This window comes from Sapajus apella, unplaced genomic scaffold, assembly GCF_009761245.1.
Source record: "Sapajus apella isolate SASKATOON/1434 unplaced genomic scaffold, GSC_monkey_1.0 scaffold26, whole genome shotgun sequence".
Taxonomy (NCBI): domain Eukaryota; kingdom Metazoa; phylum Chordata; class Mammalia; order Primates; family Cebidae; genus Sapajus; species Sapajus apella.
This window is the reverse complement of record NW_022436966.1, coordinates 4122940-4139424: the sequence shown is the minus strand read 5'-3', so window position 1 is coordinate 4139424 and position 16485 is coordinate 4122940. Positions and strand designations below refer to the sequence as shown.

The following is a 16485-nucleotide window of genomic DNA, read 5'->3' as shown; positions in this document are numbered from 1 at the left end:
ACAAACAGTGTTCTAACAAATTAGAATGGTCTAATTAAAGCTATCCTACCAGCAAGCAAGTGCTAGCTGGGCACCTATTTTGCAAATGATGCTTCTCTATAATTCTACATTGCTGCTGACACATCACTGCTAGATATCATTGTCTAAATAGGTAACTTTCCTCTATAATCTATAAAAACATAATCATTTTAAAGTCATCAGGGTAAAAACAAAAACTCAACTATTAATCATTGCAAACCTCAGGGGTGATTATTTTTAGTCATCCTGGGGAGTCTTCCTTCTTAAATTTTCTTTTGAAGGGACTTAAGCTTTTCCTTTTCTATGCATTTTCTCTTTCCAGAAGACCACTTTCACCACCCAATCACAGAAAGTTCAGTAAATGCTGGCGCACAATAAGCCGGGCATTGAGCCTGACACTGTCACGAACTACTCACTGAAAAGAATTGGATTCAAGCTACCTCTGTCCGGCAGGATTTCAAACCACTATTGACTCAAGACCAACAAATGAAAATGGTAGGTTAGAAAGAGAAATCCAGTAACCAATCATGACTTGTAGGTGAACTAAAATTCAAAACTTCTACAAATTCAACCTTGGAGGACTGGCTTTTGAGGCAAGATGCTTATTTCTTTATTGCAGTCATCACTGTGCAATAACTTTGAATCAGATTTGATAAAAGCATTTTACATTCTAAGGCCAACAAGCATTATATCGATCATTATAGTCAGACAGTGGATAGTCACTTCAACCATCCACTTGAATTGACTGCAACGGTACCTAGCTCTTAAAGGTAACATGGAATACCTGCACTCTATGTTCTTGCCAGAAAGCAATACTTTCACCAATCTGCTAAGTCTTTTTTACACTTAATCTTATTTCTTTTTAGTACCTGTCTTCTACTGATGTATTTAATTAACTAATTTATTTATTTATTAGACAGAGTCTTGCTCTGCTGCCCAGGCTGGAATGTAGTGGTGCAATCATGACTCATTGCAGCTTCTACCTCCTGAGCTCAAGCAATCATCCCACCTCAGCCTCCCAAGAACCTGGTACCACCAGCACATGCTGCCACTGCTGGCCAATTTTAAAATTTTCTGTAGAAACTGAGTCTCCATATGTTGTCCAGGCTGGTCTCAAATTCCTGGGTTCAAGTGATCTTCTCGCCTCAACCTCCCAAAGTGTTGGGATTGTAGGCCTGAGCTACCACACCTGGCGTGTTGTCTTATTAAATATTCTCACCGAGAGGTATTATAACACAGTATCTAGGAGTACAACCTCAAGTTTTCCATATAAGGAGGTAGTTTTAAAACTTCACTAGTAAAGACTTTTGATAAGAAAAACTCTCAAAAGTTGTTTAGTTCTTTTCCCTTTAAGGACATATGTGGGCCTGAGAAGAAGAAAGCATTTACCTTTATGGACCGGAGCAGAGATTGCTGTGGGGGCAAACTCTTCCAGAAGGTCAGTAGTAGGGTTAGAGAGCAGAGAACAGTCAAGCAGGGAATCTTCCCCGGTGAGAGAATCTGAGTCCAGATTAATAGCATCCCAGGTCAGTGATGGCATTAAGTGGCACACACAACAATATCATGAGATTAGATCTTAGCCTTTAAGTTACTGCATTTACACGTTACACATACACGCCAAGGTGGGAGAAAGAAAACCAAAAGAATTGTGTGAAGCCTTCTGGATTTCTAGCTATAGAAACATGTCTTTCTAGATTCCTCTTAACATTAATATATAAATAGAGGATAATTTTTTACTCAGAGGTTAAACAAGTCTGTGACTTAGATGCTGAAATAACTTTAGCACTTCAGTTCTTAGCAAATGCCATTAGAGAGAAAGGACTTTATGATTAGAGTTTCACTTAAATCTTCCCTAAACACTCATAGAAGGAAGTTACTATAAGAAGAAGTATCCAAACTGATTAGGAGAGGGTTGCCTCAGGCTTGTTATTAGCAGAATTCGACAGGATTAAACAGTACCTTCTAGAACTCATCCTGGTTCCCATTCACAATGCCTCTTACTAGTATTCTTTACATTTAAATTGGCCCTTTGAACACGATTTTGATTTTGGAAAACCAAAACAAAAATACAAAGTTTAAGCATTTTAACTCAAGAATTGTTTTCTGAGAAAGCTTGCTAAGAGAAAACATTTAAGTGAGGATAAGGAAAATATATTGTCTTTGGAGGTAATTTTTTTTTTCACTTGGATGAATTTATCCTCACATTTCCTAGGCTTCTAATTGTTTCTATTCCAAGTTCAAAAACCAAATACTTCTATCAGGGGAATTATGGAAAAAAAAAAAAAAAAAAAAGAAAAAAAAGGTTACCAAATCTGTATTTATGGGCAGTTAAGAAATTCTTTTAAGACTGAATTCTGAAATTAAGAGTACAAGCAATACTAGATCCAGGGAAGACTTCAACTTTGCCTTACAATTTAACAGCAAATTACCTATACACGATTGAAGCACTGTGCTGGGAACAGAACATCAATATACAGAAGATGCACTCCATGGACATGACTGACATTGGTAGACTAGAAAGATGCACAGCAGTCTGGAGGGTTAAGGGTATCTTACAGCTCAGCGGAGTTCTTTAATTAAGGAGGTAGAGGGATCCTGCCACCAGTGAAAAGAATCTTCAAAAAAGAAATACTATAACCACAGAAAGCCCAGAGATCACTCCACAAAGAACATGGCTCCAAAAAGTACTCAGTTCTTTAGCAAGGAAATATATCCCTCAACATCTAGAAGCTAGGCTGTAACAATTCAGTGTCCATTTCAGGAAGAACTACTTGAGCTGCAAAATAAGCCCTGGATCGACGGAGCCAGGTGAAAAGACTGGCTCAGAGGTTCACCACAATGACCAGTCCCTGCAGCTGCAGAGACACCTGACTGACCTGTGCGATTTGAGGTCACGGATTCCGTCTGAGATGGGAGGCGCTGGGGAACTGGGGGCTCCAGTCCTGGTATGAGACTCTCAACAGCAACATCAGCTTTTTCTTTCGTAACAGAGCATTAAGAAAGGAGAGGAAAGGGTAAGGGAAAGGAAGTCAGAGGTTCTTCAGGAAATTCTGTGAAGCTTTCTTCTTTTTTTTAATTCTTATTTTTTGAGATGGTGTCTCCCTCCTGAGCTCAAGCGATCTGTCCCATCTTGGCCTCCCAAAGTCCTGGGATTATAAGTGTGAGCCACCGCACTCAGCTATGTGAAGGCTTTCTTCTAACAGGTCTCTAAAATGCCAGTCTCAGTCAAGGTAGAAAGCACAATAAGTCACTTCTGCTGCTTTGAGTGTCTAGGTTTCACTGAGCTTGTGTGTACAAGGTTAACCACTATGGCCAGTCTCAGCAATGATCAGTTCTTATAGACAAATTCAGAGCATATGTCGCTCAGAAAACCTCTTCCATGTCAAAAGACATGGGGTGAAAGGTGCCTTCATTTTCTTCTGGTAATTCTGCTTTTCTTAAGGGATAAACCTGGGGGCAAACATCCTCTGCGCCATGCAAAGGCCATTAATCCATCTCAAACCCCATCCCATGATGCAGCTGGGAGGCCTTCTGCACCATGGGACACTCTCAGCTGCAGGCCTACCTCTATGTAAAGTCATGGCACTTCTGAGTTCTAGAACTTTCTGCCCAAAGGCATTATTATGTGCCTCATGATTGGACCCTCCTGGAATACAAAGGCCTTGGACATTTTGCACATCTTGCCTGCCTTGCTGTTGGAACACAGGAAAATGTGAGAGAGGAAGCAGACCAAGCCCCTGCCCTGGATTATATTCATGGAGCTTAACCAATGGGTAAAATGTTTTCTCAGTTACTGATACTTGGTACATACAAGGACCTTTAAAAATTTTTGAATTTTGTTTAAGATGGGTCCCTGTCGCCTAAGCTGGAGGGCAGTGGCATAATCAAGGCTGACTGCAGCCTGAAGCCCCCTGACTCAAAGCGATCTTCCCATCTCAGCCTCCCAAAGAGCTGGTAACACAGGTGTGCTCCACACATCTGGCTAACTTAAAAAAACTTATTTTATCTTTCCCAGGCTGATCTCAAATTCCTGGCTCAAGTGATCCTCCAGTCTTAGCCTTCCAAAGTGCTGCGATTACAGGCATGAGCCATGGCAGCTGGATGTACATGGGTCTTCAAAGAAGAATCTGGGCCAAGCGCAGTGGCTCACACCAATAATCCCAGCACTTTGGGAAGCCGAGGCAGGTGAGTCACCTGAGGTCAGGAGTTCAAGACCAGCTTGACCAATATGGTGAAACCACGTCTCTACTAAAAATACAAAATTAGCCAGGTGTGATAGCTCATGCCTGTAATCCCAGCTACTTGGGAAGCTGAGGCAAGAGAATCACTTGAACCCAAGAGACAGAGGTTGCGGTGAGCCAAGATCGTGCCATTGCACTCCAGCTTGGGAAACAATTGTGAAACTGTCAAAAAAAAAAAAAAAAAAAAAAAAAAGGGCAAAAGAAGAATCTGCTAAATTTCATTAAGTTCAGTAAAGGTAAAGTCTAATTAGAAACCAACTTTTTTGGTGAAGTTTTTCTCACTAAATGGAAACTTTCCACATTCCTCCTCATTCATAAGAGATTCACTCTTGAAATCTCCAGATAGCAAGAAAAACAAAAAATAGGTGTTATACCCCTGAAAAGCAGGGAAAACACTTCATTTGGAGTAATACAAGTAAGATTAAGTGGCCTTGGCTTCTGGGTTGGCAGGGCTATTCCCTGGGGATTGGTTAACTAGGTACTTGTCATTCTTGAAACAGGCATACATATCATGCATGACTGAAGAAACAGAGATGATGACTTTACCAATTACAGCATCGGAAGTGCTACCAAAAGGATCTGTCATAGGCAAGAGGTCAGGGAGCAGAAGAGAAGTGTCAGGAGATTTGAGTCCCTCAATTAGTTTTTCTAGGTTGGAGAGAGAGGCAAAAAGAAAGCAAAAATGTAATGAGATATTAAATCAAGCAAATCATTCACTAATCTCTATGCAAACACATTTTAGGGGTCAATATTTGGTACAGATTCACCACAAAAATGAATACTATTAATATCTTGTTAACAACAGGCTTTCAAAATTCAAAGTTCAAAAATGATTACTTCCTCAAGTGACGTAGTCACTTTGCCATTATTATTATTTTTTGAGATGGAGTCTTGCTCTGTCCCCAGGCTGGAGCGCAATGGCGCGATCTTGGCTCACTGCAACCTGTACCTCCTGGGTTCAAGCAATTTTCCTGCCTCAGCCTCCTGAGTAGCTGGGATTACAGGGGCATGCCACCATACCTGGCTAATTTTTGTATTTTTAATAGAGACAGCGTTTCACCATGTTGGCCAGGCTGGTCTCAAACTCCTGACCTCATGATTCTTCCACCTCAGTCTCCCAAAGCGCTGGGATTACAGGTGTGAGCCACCGTACCCAGCCTAACGAAGTTACTTTGTAAGGCATTCAAGATGCTGCCCTGGGTGTGTCTGCTTGTTTTTATTTCAGGTGTAATTTACATATAGTAAAAGTCACCCATTTTAAGTATACAATTGAGTTAGTTTTGACAAATGTATACATTCATATCATTACCACCGAAATGATACAGAACATTTCCAAAAAAACCTGAGAAAATTCCTTCGTGCCCCTTTACAGTCAGTGCCTTCCTCTCACCACAGACTCTAGCAACAACAGTTCTGCTTTCTATCCCTATAGCTTTGCCTTTTCCAGAATTTCCTATAAGTGGAACCACAAAGTATGTAGTCTTTTGTGTCTGGTTTCCTTCCTTTAGCATAATGCCTTTGAGATGAAATTTATCCGTGTGGTTGCAAGTATCAATAGTTTGATGTGTTTTTCTTCCGAGTACTGTTCCATTGTATGGCTGTACCACACTTTGCTGGTCTGTTCACCGACGGATGGACATTTGGTTGTTTCCAGTTTTTAAGCTAGTAAAAATAAAGCTGCCATAAACATCTGCATATAAATCTTTGTATGTTCATTTTCCTTCCTGGGCTTAGCTTTGAATCTCTCTTTTTTCAGGAGTTGGGGGGACTTTACTTAGAAACAGTTTATATTCTAACCAAGAGAATCAATTCAACCACACCTAAGTTGACTTCAACGATCATTTATTATCTGCCAACTATACACCTGTGACATGCTGGCCGTCATATTATTCTATGGTCTCACAAAATTCACTTAAGACCCAAAATGGATTACTCTTGATGTCTTCTGGCCAAGAAATAAAAGGACGTCAGAGCCACTAGACTTGTCACCCTGGTAACTTAATGTTTGACAATGAGTACACATTACAAATGTGTGTACACAAAGGAATCCTGATTTATCCGTGATTCATCAAGAACCCTCTATTTACCTTTAAGCTAGTAAAGGTAAAGCATTAACTTGAAACAAAATAATGAATCCTAGAATCTTACAGGAAGAAGGGAATTTTGACCTCATATTTCCTGTTACGAGGAGACTTAGATCACATAAATTCTGTAACTTGCCCAATTAAAGGCATGTCAACAACATTCTTTTAAACCATGGAAATGTCATTAAGATAACTAAAATTGAAATGTTTGTTTGAGAAAAAAAAGTGACTTAAAGTCCAAGAACGTGTGTATAACATTGTAATAAATCTGTATTCTTCTAGGCCATTTGGGAATTGAGATAAGCAAGAAATAAATTGATATTCATGAAAAAACAGGAACCAAGTTTTAGGTGATCTTCAATTTAGGTGATCTATAACTACACAGGTCAAACAAAAGAATGGATTTCGGAGTCTTGGCAAGATAATTTGCTTTAATATAATTAACACGCTGCAGAAAAAGACGTATATGTAAAGCCAATTTACCATCTTTGGAGTGTATGGAATGTAGGTAACTTTTAATTAAATGACAATAAGCTACATTTCTCATTTATACCTTGTTTATATTTAAAAAAAAAAAAAAGGGAAGGACAGCCAGGTGCGGTGGCTCATGCCTGTAATTCCAGCACTTTGGGAGGTTGAGGCAGGTGGCTCGCCTGAGCTCAAGAGTTTGAGAACAGCCTGACCAACACCGTGAAACCCTGCCTCTACTAAAAATACAAAAGTTAGCCTGGCATGGTGGTGCGTTCCTGTAGTCCCAGCTACTCAGGAGGCTGAGAGACAGGAGAATTGCTAGCCTGGGTGACAGAGTGAGACTCCGTCTCAAGAAATAAATAATAAAAACATTAAAAAAGGAAGGAAAAAAAGAGAAGCTTCTCAGTTGCAGGAAAAAATCCTCACAGGGCACTAAGCAAATATACAAGTGTAATTACATTAGCATTAACCTTACACTGTATATGACATTAAAAGATGTTAAAAAGATCTCTAATACTTTTCAGTTTACTGGTAAAAATAAGATGGTTTTCCTAAAAGTCTAACTTTGCATTGTTCCAAACACTAGTTTTTGCTTCATTCCTCTCTCCTCAAAAATCTGTCACTTAAAAAAAATGAAATTACTTGCTTCTTTTAACTTAGCACTCATATATTTGCAATCTTGTAAAGCAATGGATAAAAAGTAAAGACCCAAAATTACTTGCTTGTCTTTCATACAGCAGTTTATCTTGATGCAAAACCTCAGGCTGAATTCTAGCCTCTATGGTGACATGCTGTGACCCTGGCACAGTTCCTTAACCTCTGACATTATCTCCTCATCTGTAAAATGGAGATACCTCCCCCTATGTTTTTGTACTTGTCACGCAAGTACATCTCTTCTAAGCCTTTCCCCACCTTCCTGCCGCATCAGGAACCTTCTGGAGCATCCTGCACTCGATTCTCTTGCAGCCCTTAAACATGACTGAAGGCAGGGAAGGGTCTTACAAACCATTGAATCCCAGTTCTTGGTTTCCCCTTAGACGCCCTGTCACATCTATGCCTTTTGGCTTGACTGCGGGGGTGGGAAGAACAGGAGTTGAAGAAGAATCATAACTCCTTTTTTTGAGATGGAGTTTCACTCTCATTGCCCAGGCTAGAGTGCAATGGCCCACCGAATTCGGCTCATTGCAACCTCTGCCTCCTAGATTCAACCAATTCTCCTGCTTCAGTCTCCCGGGTAACTGGGATTATAGGTGTGCACCAACACATCCGGCTAATTTTTGTATTTTTAGTAGAGATGGGGTTTCACTATGATGGCCAGGCTGGTCTTGAACGCCTGACCTCAGGAGATCCACCTGCCTTGCTCTCCCAAAGTGCTGGATTACAGGTGTAAGTCACTGTGCCTGTGTGTTTTTTTTTGAAACAGGATAGGGCTCTGTCATCCAGACTAAAGTGCAGTGGAATGATCACGGCTCACTGCAGCCTCGAACTCCTGGGCTCAAGAGATCCTCCTGCCGCAGCCTTCTGAGTAGCTATAGCTACAGGCCTGTACCACCATGCCAAGCTAATTTAAAAAAAAAATTTCATTTTAGTAGAGATGGGCGTCTTGCTATGTTGACTGGGCCGATCTTAAACTCCTGGCCTCAAGTAATCCTCCTGCCTCAGCCTCCTGAGTTGCTGAGATTACACGCATAATTGGACATGGTAGAGCCTGGACTTCTTTGAAGCTCTCTCTATATGTGTCTAGGGGTCTGCCTATCTCCATCAAAACAGGAATATGAGTCTTCACATAAACATGGTCCCAGGCATAATGGTAATGTTATCAGACAGGTTAGCATTGGAAAGAATCTCATATCTTATCTAACTCTGCCTTCTCATTTATGAATGAAGAAACCAGCTCCAGAAGGTTAAAGTAACTTGCCAAAGGTCTCATAGCAAGTAGGCAAGAGAGCTAGCTGATACTAAGACTCAGATATTCGACCCCACTAGAGATTCATTCTTCTGGTTTAACTAAAGTTTTGATTGCTTTAAAATGTAGGGACTCTTAGAAGAAGTCACATCTAAAGCTATTATTGGCCATTTTTGGTCATTGTAAATGAAGAACTTGAGAAAAGGATATAATGGGAGGCACGAGAAAGGCTATAGGATGCCTACAGTCTATAAATTATGGAGCCTGGAGGCCTTCTATCTGCATCAAGGGCTGGACTGGATACCCTTTATTTTATAAATTCTGTCGTTTCCCTTATTGTTTAATAGAAACACACTGAAGCCAAGTATCATGATGGGGCATGGAGAAGAACAGCACAGAGAAGAGAGTGGTGAATATAGGAAGCTATGGAAGTGTTCCTTCAGATCCAAAAACGTCAATCAAGTGCCACCTCAGCATATGGTGACTTAGTGATGTCTAATGAACAAAGATCTTTCTTCCCTATGAGTTATGAGAAGTGGCTTCTGTGGATGCAAAGGCAAAACTCATCTTTTGGGACAGTTCATGCCTGAAATGTACAAAGACTTACACTGTTATTCTCAATTATTTAAGAAGACAGGCCAATAAAAGCCCCAAATTATTCAACAATTATATTTTAGTAATGATTTAATCCTCCTAAGAAATGTTTCAGAGGAGCTGTTCCATCCTTGTGTTAGAATCACAAGCCTATGACCCCATCATATTCCAGTATATGTGAAAAGCAGTGGACAATTCTGAAGAGAAGAAAATGGTCCAGTTTTGCATTAGTTTTTAGGCTTACTCTGATGTATTTAGAACTGACTCCAGACTCTAAACGTGTGTGTGTGGTGGGGGGTGGGGGTAAAGGTTGAATAACTATTGGGTACTATATTCAGTACCTGGATGATGGGATCAATTGTACCCCAAACCTCAGCATCATGCTATGTACCTACGTGACAAACATGCACATGTATCCCCTAAATCTAGACTGTAAGTTGATGTTATTTAAAAAATGATAGAGGGTATCATTTTATTGATTTATTTTTACCTTTTATTGTGATACTATACATTTTTGGAATTTTAGCAGGGGCCTGCCAAAACCCAAAAAATAAAGAGTAAAAGAGCCTGAATTTAAGTTGCCTGATTTTTCTAAGCAATTTTCTCACCTGTAAACAGAAGATTAAGAACTGCTTTAAAGTGCTGTTGGAATTAAAAGGGTATACTTATCAGAATTAATGCATGTGTATAAATAAAGTATATGGTACATAAAAGGGGATTAACTTCTCTTTTAAGTAAGAGGATTGGATAGGCTGGGGCGGGGGGAGGGTCACCAAGCCACAGGTGCCTGTGATTATAGCAGTGAATATGGGTCAAGTTCCATATTTTACTCAAATGCCTTGAATGAGAACAGAATAAGCAGAACTGTTAAAATTAAGTGAAAGGTGGGGAGGAGGCAGGATGGTCTAACAGAGAGGTAGACAAGGTACTAAGTGACAGGAGACCTGCTTCTGCACTAAGTTTGTATAGCACTTTGGGCAAATCTCTTACTCTCTCTAGATTGAAGTTCTCTTATTGACAAAATGAAGATAAACTGGCCAGGCGCAGTGGCTCACACTTGTAATCCCAGACTCTTACCTCAGCCTCCAAGTAACTGGAACTACAGGTACATGCCACCACACCTAGCTAACTTAAAACTTGTTTTCTTTTCAAAGAAATGGGGTCCTTATATGTTGCCCAGGCTGGTCTCAAACTCCTGGCCTCAAGTGATCCACCTGCCTCAGCCTCCCAAAGCGCTGGGATTACAGGAGTGAGCCATCATGTTCAGCCCCTCTCTTTTAAAATATCAAAAGAGAAGTCAGCTGTGGGGCTCATCCCTGTAATCCCAGCACTTTGGGAGGTTGAGGCAGGAGGATCACCTGAGGTCAGGAGTTTGAGACTAGCCTGGCCAGCATGGTGAAACCCCGTCTCTACTAAAAATACAAAAATTAGCCAGGTGTGGTGGTGCGTGCCTGTAATCCCAGCTACTCGGGAGGCTGAGGCAGAAGAATCACTTGAACCCAGGAGGCGGAGGTTGCAGTGAGCCAAGATCATGCCACTGCACTCCAGCCTGAGTGACAGAGTAAATCTCTGTCTAAAAAAAGGTCGGGGGAGAGGACAGGTATCTACTTATACAGGCTTAAACCAAGGGCTTTCTCAAGGCCCACTCTGACTCTAATTAGGAATATGAACAGGAGGAGTGGAGCAGGCTGAACTGGTAAACATGGAAGAGCTGAATATGAGCCCCACCAAAAAAGAGGACACAGTTGCTCCCACCTTGTGGCTTTGGAAATCTATGTTCTGTCTGACTTGGGGTGTAAGCCCTGATGTCTCATGATGAGAGATGATGTTTTAAAACTGTGGTCACCCTAAAAAATGAAATAAAATAAAATAAAATCTAGCCACTTTAAAGAGTTCTTAGCATTGAGAAACCATTTGTGACGTCTGCAAGTTGGAAACAAAAGTCAAATATCATGCCCCATTCCAAGTTCATTTCAGAGAATTAAATCTGCAGAAAGACAAGCTTTCCAGAGTAAACACATATTATGATCACCTTTGGACTTCTCGGCATCACAAGACTGCAGTTGGAAATAAGGGAGATGCCAGGCAAAAAGTTGTAAGAAGAATTCCTGTCTTGACAAACCACTGAGAAAACACAGCTTCTCTTGCTTAACTTCTCAAGAGATGATGAAGTGCCATAAACCAAGAGGTACTTTAAAAAAAAAGTTTCTAATTCTAAGAAGCAGCACTGATGGGGCAACGAATGCCTTCTTGCTTAGTCTTGTGAAACACCGAGATAGAGTTGTTATAAAAATCGTTTCCTCAAATCCTTGTGCATTGCTGGTGGGAATGTAAAAAGATGCAACCTCTATAGAAAACAGTGTAGTGGTCCTCAAAAGGTTAAAAATAGAATTTGCATATGATCCAGCAATTCAATTTCTGGGTATATACCCAAGAGAATTGAAAGCAGGTTCTGGAAGAGATATTTGTACAATCAATGTTCACAGCGGCATTACTCACAAAAGACAAAAGACGGAAGCAACCCAAGTGTCCATTAACAGATGAAAGGAGAAAGAAAATGCGGTATATACATACAATACAATATTACTTAGCCTGAGAAAGGAAGACAATTCTGATATATGCTACAACATAGATGAATCTTGAAGATACGATGCTAAGTGAAATAAGCCAGTCACAAAAGGACAAATACTGTATGATTCCACTTATATGTGGTTCCTGGAGTAGTCACATTCATAGAGACAGAAAGTAGAACGGTGGTTGCCAAGGGCTGGGGAGAAGGGGTAATAGAGAGTTGTTGTTTAATGGATACAGAGTTTCAGTTTTGCAAGATGAAAAAAGGTGGGTGGATGGATGGTAGTGATGGTTGTAAAACAATGAGAGTGTACTTAATGCCACTGCACTGTACACTTAGAAATGGTTAAAATGGTAAATCTCATTATGTACATTTTACTACAATTTAAAAGAATGATTTAAAAATATTTTCCCCAATTTTCAGAGACAATTCCTTAATCTTTCTAACATATGTCTGTACACACACACACACACACACACACACACACACACACACACTCTTTTTTAAAGAGACAGGGTCTTACTCTGTCACACCCAGGCTGGAGTGCAGTGGTGTGATCATAGCTCATTGCAGCCTCAAACTCCTGGGCTCAGGGGATCCTTCTGCCTCAGCCTTTCAAGTAGCTAGGACTACAGGCATACACCATCATTCCTGGCTAATTAAAAAAAAATTTTTTTTTTTTTTTTTTTTAAGAGACAGGGTCTCACCACGTTGCCCAGGCTGATCTCAAACTCCTGGGCTCACGTGATCCTTTTGCCGTGGCCCCCCAAAGCACTGAGTTTATAGGCCTGAGCCTGGCCCAGCTTCTTTTCTACCATATTTTAAAACATTGGTACTACTTATCTGTTTCCTAATGCATACAGAAGGCAAATAAATGGACAAGCAGCATCTGAGTATCAATGAAATACTCTGAGAATCACTAGCCATGCATCATTTGGCAGATTTGTAAGCATACAAATGTTCATGGTTTTCATATTCCAGACTTTCTAAGAAAATTTGTTTTATAGTGCTTTGAAAAGTAAAAATGCAGGCATACAAGAAAAAAAATAAAAATAAAAATTCTCCTTAAAATGAACCAATGAACCAACTTAGAATTATCCAGTGCCCTTTACCCATAGTTTGACAATCACTGTAACCAGGAAATCTATTTTAATGGCTCTCAGTTGTGCAAAAGTTAAAGGTCATAAGAGCAAGTTTAATTTCAACAAGAGAAAAACATCACTTTATGATAACTATAGGACTGCCCCATTGGGAATATTAGGAATAAGGATATAGAACCAAAGTTGAAACACATTTCCCATCGTTATAGTAATTTAAAATTCACATAGAAATTTCCAATATATGATTTCATCTGAACCTTGGGACCACCCTGTCAGGTAGGCTTCAGTATTGCCAATTTTAAGGATAAGAACACATAATTTAAGTGATTTGACCACAATCACCTAGCCACTAATAGCTAGAACGCAGGTCTTACAGTTTCAAATCTATTTTTATATTCCCTGAAGCCTTAAATTTAGCTCTCTGGTCAAAGCCTTTATTGATCTAGGAACCCTCCCAAAGATAAATGAAACATCCACTGTTTGGGGAGTATGGGCAGTGAGAAGGAATGTGTGGCTGAGCACTGTCAGAACAACACTAAGGCCTCACCTCCTCACCCACACAATGAAGGTGTTACTTGACATTATCCACCACCTACCACTTCCCAGTGTCTATAAGATCAAAAATACTTGTATGTGAAATCATTTTAAAAGTATAAAATAAAAATGTTAAAAAAATCAATGAAAGGCATGATCTTCAGGAGACTGAGATTCCATTCTTCTTCTTCCTTTTTTTTTTTTTTTTTTTTTTTTTTTGAGATGGAGTCTTGCTCTGTTGCCCAGGCTGAAGTACAGTGGCACGATCTCAGCTCATTGCAATCTTCACCTCCCAAGTTCAAGCAATTCTCCTGCCTCGGCCTCCCTAGTAGCTGGGACTACAAGAACATGTCACCACGCCCAGCTAATTTTTGTATTTTTAGTAGAGACAGGGTCTTACCAGGCTGGCTTCGAACTCCTGACCTCGGATGATCCACCTGTCTTGGCCTCCCAGAGTGCTGGGATTACAGGCATGAGCCACCATGCCCAGCCAATCCTTCTTTTTTTTTTTGAGACACAGTCTTGCTCTGTCGCCCAGGCTAGAGTGCAATAGCGCAATCTCAGCTCACTGCAAATTCTGCCTCCCGGGTTCAAGCAATTCTCCTGTCTCAGCCTCCCAAGTAGCTGGGACTACCAGCGCACACCATCATGCCCAGCTAATTTTTGTATTTTTAGTAGAGGCAGGATTTCGTCATATTGGTCAGGCTGGTCTCAAGCTTCTGATCTCAGGTGATCCACCTGCCTCAACCTCCCAAAGCACTGAGATTACAGGCATGAGCCCCTGCACCCGGCCTTCCATGAGTCTTATCATCAGTATGGCTGAGAGCAGAAGATGAGCATGTATGCAAAACAAAGAAAGAAAAACAGGCAAAAAACCTGACTGGTGTCCATAGTAGGCTGGAGGTGCGAAAGACTGCTTGCTTTTTGTGGGGTAAAACCAAACTTGTAGTTTCCCCAGGTTCCAGAGAGACAATGAACCCTGAGCCCTTTCCTCATTCAATATTTAAAAATGTAAAAAAAGGATGCAGTGGCCTTGATAGAGGAGCTGTGTAACTGAATGTGCTAAAGGCTGAATGTTAAAATAAGTAGAATAGGCAAAGCCACCGTGGTAATATAACATACTTAGCACAATTCTTCAGGAGACCGTGAAAGGATGGGCTGAAGGACCTGCTGAGCCTAGCTACTACCCTCATCAGCCCCGGGGCTGGTGGCTGCATGACATTGGGAGCTGTGCCTTCCTTTATTCACCCTTAAAGAGTAGGTGTCGGGGGAACTGGCTGGGATTTGGTAGAGGTGCAGATAGAAGGCTATGGAACCAGTCATCTGGTGCTTGGGAGCTGGGACAGAAATGGAGGGTAATGGGGCCACCTAAAAGGCTTCCAGCCTCTGGTTTTATTTCATTCATTTGTCTGCTCTGTAAATACTCACTGAGTGAATATAGGCAGTGTCCTTGGTACAACTGACAAAGGTGGCAAATAAGACAGATGAGGCCCCTCCCTCAGAGAGTGATAAGATGAGGAAAGACAGACTATGTCCTGATAAGGGCTATGAAGAAAGAGTGCCATGGGATGTGACTACGAGTGCCCGTGGGACTACACCGAGCCTTTCTGAGAGGACATTTAAGCTGAGATCCAAATGTTGAATGACACAAGGAAACAGAGCTGAAGGGAAGGTTTTCCAAGCTGAGCACCAGCAAATGTAAAGACCCTGGGAACAAACTTAGCTTGCTGGAGGAAAGACAAGATGGCAGGGAAGAATGCTATCAGCTGAGATTAGAAGGGTAGCCAATGGCCACACCACTTGGGGCCTTGCAGGTCACAGTAAGCTGCCTGGATTTTATGCCCCCTCAGTGATATGAGAATTCACCAAAGCACAGAAGAGTTAACTGTCTAACTTACGTTTTCAACAGATGAGTCTGGTCTGACAGATCAGAAAGTAAATAAGACACTCCTGGAGTTCTCTATTAAAATGTCTCATTTTAGTTGATCTTTCCACTGAAACTCAAGAGAGGTCCTGGCTTAATTGGTATTAAAGCATATGCCAGTAACATTTCAGCAGGACTCTACCAGGATGAGAGAAGCATGGAGGACCAGGAGACACGAAAGATGACAAGAAGGAAAGCAAGATGGCAGCCAGCTGGCTCTGGTAGCCTCAGACGCATTTTCACAACCTGGGGCTGATTTCCTGAGCCACCTGGGCGTGTGCCTGGCTCTTCAACCCTGATCCAGAGGACTCCTGCGACAGCTGCACAGGACAGTTACTTGCCGGAGGGCCTGTAACTGCCCTGTGCAAAGGGGCCTTCTTCCTGGCTTCTGCAGCCCATGGGTTACCTAAGCAACAGCAAAGCAAGAACCTGAAGGGGTATCAAAAGGAGAATGCCTTCATCACCTCTTTCCCTTGTCTGATCCCATGATTACCAAAACAGGGAGGAAAAGAAAACAGAGAGCCCCATGTGGAGTTTACAGCCCAACTTTTCTAACCTTCTGTTCAAAATGAACTTGTCCAAGTACTGCCAGGCATACCTGAAGAGTGCAAAGGAAAAAAGCGCCTCTATTTTATTCCTTTCTTCCCTTTTAACTACACTGCACTGAATCATTCCTTAGTAGTTTTCATATTTTTAAGCTATACCTAGGTCCAGTAAGACACAGTTTACACAGTACCACCTGATCAAGTCAAGTGTTTGCTTCTCCTTAGAGGGGTAAACAAATTTGTCTAAAAATACAAAATAAAAACTGCCTTGGTACCCTCGCTGCAGTCTGTCTTAGTAAGTGACGGTGGGCAGACATAGTAAAGGATATGAACGTCACAATCACTTCCAATCTTGAAGCAAGCAATCAAATACCTTTAACATATTGGGAGAGAAAAAAAAAAAAAAAAAAAAAAAAAAAAAACAAAAAAAATAAAAAAAGTTAAGGGTAAAAGGTAGGAGGGAAAAAACTGGGAAAAAAGGAAAAATGAAAAGAAG

The 16485-nt window shown here is 41.0% G+C and overlaps 1 protein-coding gene across 10 annotated transcripts in view; it reads right to left on the bottom strand.

Moving 5' to 3' along the window:
- LOC116560485 (AP2-associated protein kinase 1) overlaps positions 1-16485 on the bottom strand; it is a 171103-nt gene that overhangs the window by 13673 nt on the left and 140945 nt on the right. For 6 of the 10 annotated variants that reach the window (XM_032291860.1, XM_032291863.1, XM_032291862.1 and 3 more), the window contains 3 exons: positions 4806-4907; positions 2895-2996; positions 1408-1518 (listed from right to left, as the gene is read on the bottom strand). The exons of 2 other annotated variants lie outside the window; for them this stretch is intronic. In XM_032291860.1, the coding sequence (XP_032147751.1) occupies positions 1408-1518; positions 2895-2996; positions 4806-4907 (315 nt within the window). The remainder of the gene's footprint in view (positions 1-1407; positions 1519-2894; positions 2997-4805; positions 4908-16485) is intronic. 2 more of the 10 variants (XM_032291865.1, XM_032291864.1) reach the window with 2 other exon arrangements.